Source organism: Cyphomyrmex costatus, unplaced genomic scaffold (genome assembly GCF_001594065.2).
Source record: "Cyphomyrmex costatus isolate MS0001 unplaced genomic scaffold, Ccosl1.0 scaffold193, whole genome shotgun sequence".
Taxonomy (NCBI): domain Eukaryota; kingdom Metazoa; phylum Arthropoda; class Insecta; order Hymenoptera; family Formicidae; genus Cyphomyrmex; species Cyphomyrmex costatus.
This window is the reverse complement of record NW_017275965.1, coordinates 6822200-6824485: the sequence shown is the minus strand read 5'-3', so window position 1 is coordinate 6824485 and position 2286 is coordinate 6822200. Positions and strand designations below refer to the sequence as shown.

Here is a 2286-nt window from a genome sequence, read left to right as displayed (position 1 = left end):
AAATATCACGTTTATTAATAAATTTACAGTTTCTTTGTTCTTAATATTCAACTCCTATTTAAGGCATAACATATTAATCTATTAATTATGTAATTGTTCAAAATAAATTTTGATCGGAATTATTCCATTTTCTTTAGAAAACATAATAGAGAAATGTAGAGAATAATTGAACAATATAGATCGGAATCCATTCCGAATAATTCTACAATGCATGCCGAGGGCAGGTATTATTACTCTCTAATAAAAAGAATAAACAAATAAAATAAACAAACGCCATGGAAACAGAATAAAATCGAGTCTATACGACGAATTTGTTCCTTTTAAAATCGATATCACATTATTCAATATACAATCTATCGATAGGCGATTCATTCGATAGTATTCGAGAGACCGAACGTGTGTTGCAAAATAGCTTTTGCTACGCTGTAGGTTATGTTGTCAGGGTTGCATACATCGTGTGCAATTGTAAGCAAAATAATTTAAATATGATATCAGAACGTAATATTAGATAGTTTGTAAGTGGCAGTTTCCCAAGAAGTTACCTTAATTTATAACTTCGTACGAGGAATAATACCGTTTATAACGTAAGTTAAGATTTATTGCATTTACGACTAACCTATACTAAACCAGCAAAAACGTTTTGTCAAATCTATTTTATTTTTTTCTCCTATAAAGATGGATGAGCAAGCATGTCCACGGTGTAAAACCACCAAATACCGAAATCCATCGTTAAAGCTGATGGTAAACGTCTGTGGTCATACATTATGCGAGAACTGTGTGGATCTACTCTTTTTAAAAGGTTTGATTATTGTATTTATTGTATTTTATTTAATGAAGGCAGAAAGTATAATTTCAATAATGTTTATAATTACTATTTAGGCTCCGGATCGTGTCCAGAATGCAAAATTCCACTGAGGAGGACGAACTTTAGAGTTCAAATGTTTGAGGATTCTATGGTTGAAAAAGAAGTGAACATAAGGAAACGTATCCTACGAGATTTTAATAAAAAAGAAGAAGACTTTTCTACATTGAGGGAATATAATGATTATTTAGAAGAAATTGAGACTATAATATACAATCTGGCCAATAACATTGATGTAGTTGAAACAAACAAAAAAGTGGAGCAATATAAAAAAGATAATAAAGAACAAATATCAAAAAGTAAGTCTAAACTTGGCAGAAATGAATATGAACTAGAGGAGATGATAGAATTGGAGAAGCAGAAAGAGGAAGAAAGAAGGATAGAAATTGCAAAGGAAGAAGTCGAGACAAAGAAGAAAAAGATTCGTGAGAAGGAAGCTCTGATCGACGAGCTAACATTCTCCGATGCAAACGCCAAAAATATCGTTGAATCATTCGCTTCCGCGATACAGACGCAGAAGAAGGAGGCGAAAGCTGCTTTGCCCTCCATTAGAGCCACTCAGTTTAGTACAGGAATTAAATTTGGTAATCAGGGAAATCAGACCTACTCGGTGCCAAAGATAGAAGAGGGACCTCTCTATTCTTATACGCCTATCTGGCAACAGATAGAAGGTCCGTCACCACCCAACTGGCGAGAACTCCAAGCTCGTGGATACGTTTCACATATACGTAACGAAGATCAGGTTGAAAGAGCAGGAGGATTCAGAGCACATGTCGCATGCTTACGAGCATTGCAGGAAGCTATGGCTGGTCTATATCATAATCCTTCACAACGACAAGCTGAATTTACAACTGTATGACCTGTATACAAGATATTTTTAAACAACGAATGTGATATATTCTTGGTTGTCCTAATTTTTTAATAACATTAAATGTTTTAATCAGCTATCAAATTAAAAATTATTGTTTCTGTTATCATATAAGATACATTCAAAATTTGTTATACAGTGCCTTGAGTATAAATTGATGCAAATATGACATGGTATAGCTCAAATTACCAAAGCACTTCTGTCATCAGAGAAATAATTTTCTTTGCTTTGTTAAATATATATTTTTTTTATTTTTTAAATAATTTTACCGTTTATCAGTAAAAATAAATCTTGTATCTTTATATTTAAACTAGTATGCATTCCTTAGATAGGAGAAGAGAAGTGTTTCTTAACAAAAACGTATTATGTTACGCTTAAGAAAAACATGTAGAATTTATATTGTTACTAGTGTTGGAATATTGTGTAATATATGTATGAATATGTATTACATAATATATAATTCTGCAAAAAAAAATTAAATTTTTATGCTATATATGTGATTTATAAGTGTCGGTGTTGTTTGCATAAGATTATATATTTATACGCATATTTAGAA

The 2286-nt window shown here is 31.5% G+C and overlaps 1 protein-coding gene across 1 annotated transcript; it reads left to right on the top strand.

Moving 5' to 3' along the window:
* The first annotated feature begins 397 nt into the window (after nt 1-397).
* Mat1 (CDK-activating kinase assembly factor) lies at nt 398-1801 on the top strand. Its single transcript, XM_018538470.1, has 3 exons — nt 398-584; nt 676-799; nt 880-1801. Exons 2-3 carry the CDS (start codon nt 676-678, stop codon nt 1719-1721), a joined length of 966 nt encoding a protein of 321 aa, XP_018393972.1. The 5' UTR covers nt 398-584; the 3' UTR covers nt 1722-1801.
* Nucleotides 1802-2286: the final 485 nt, after the last annotated feature.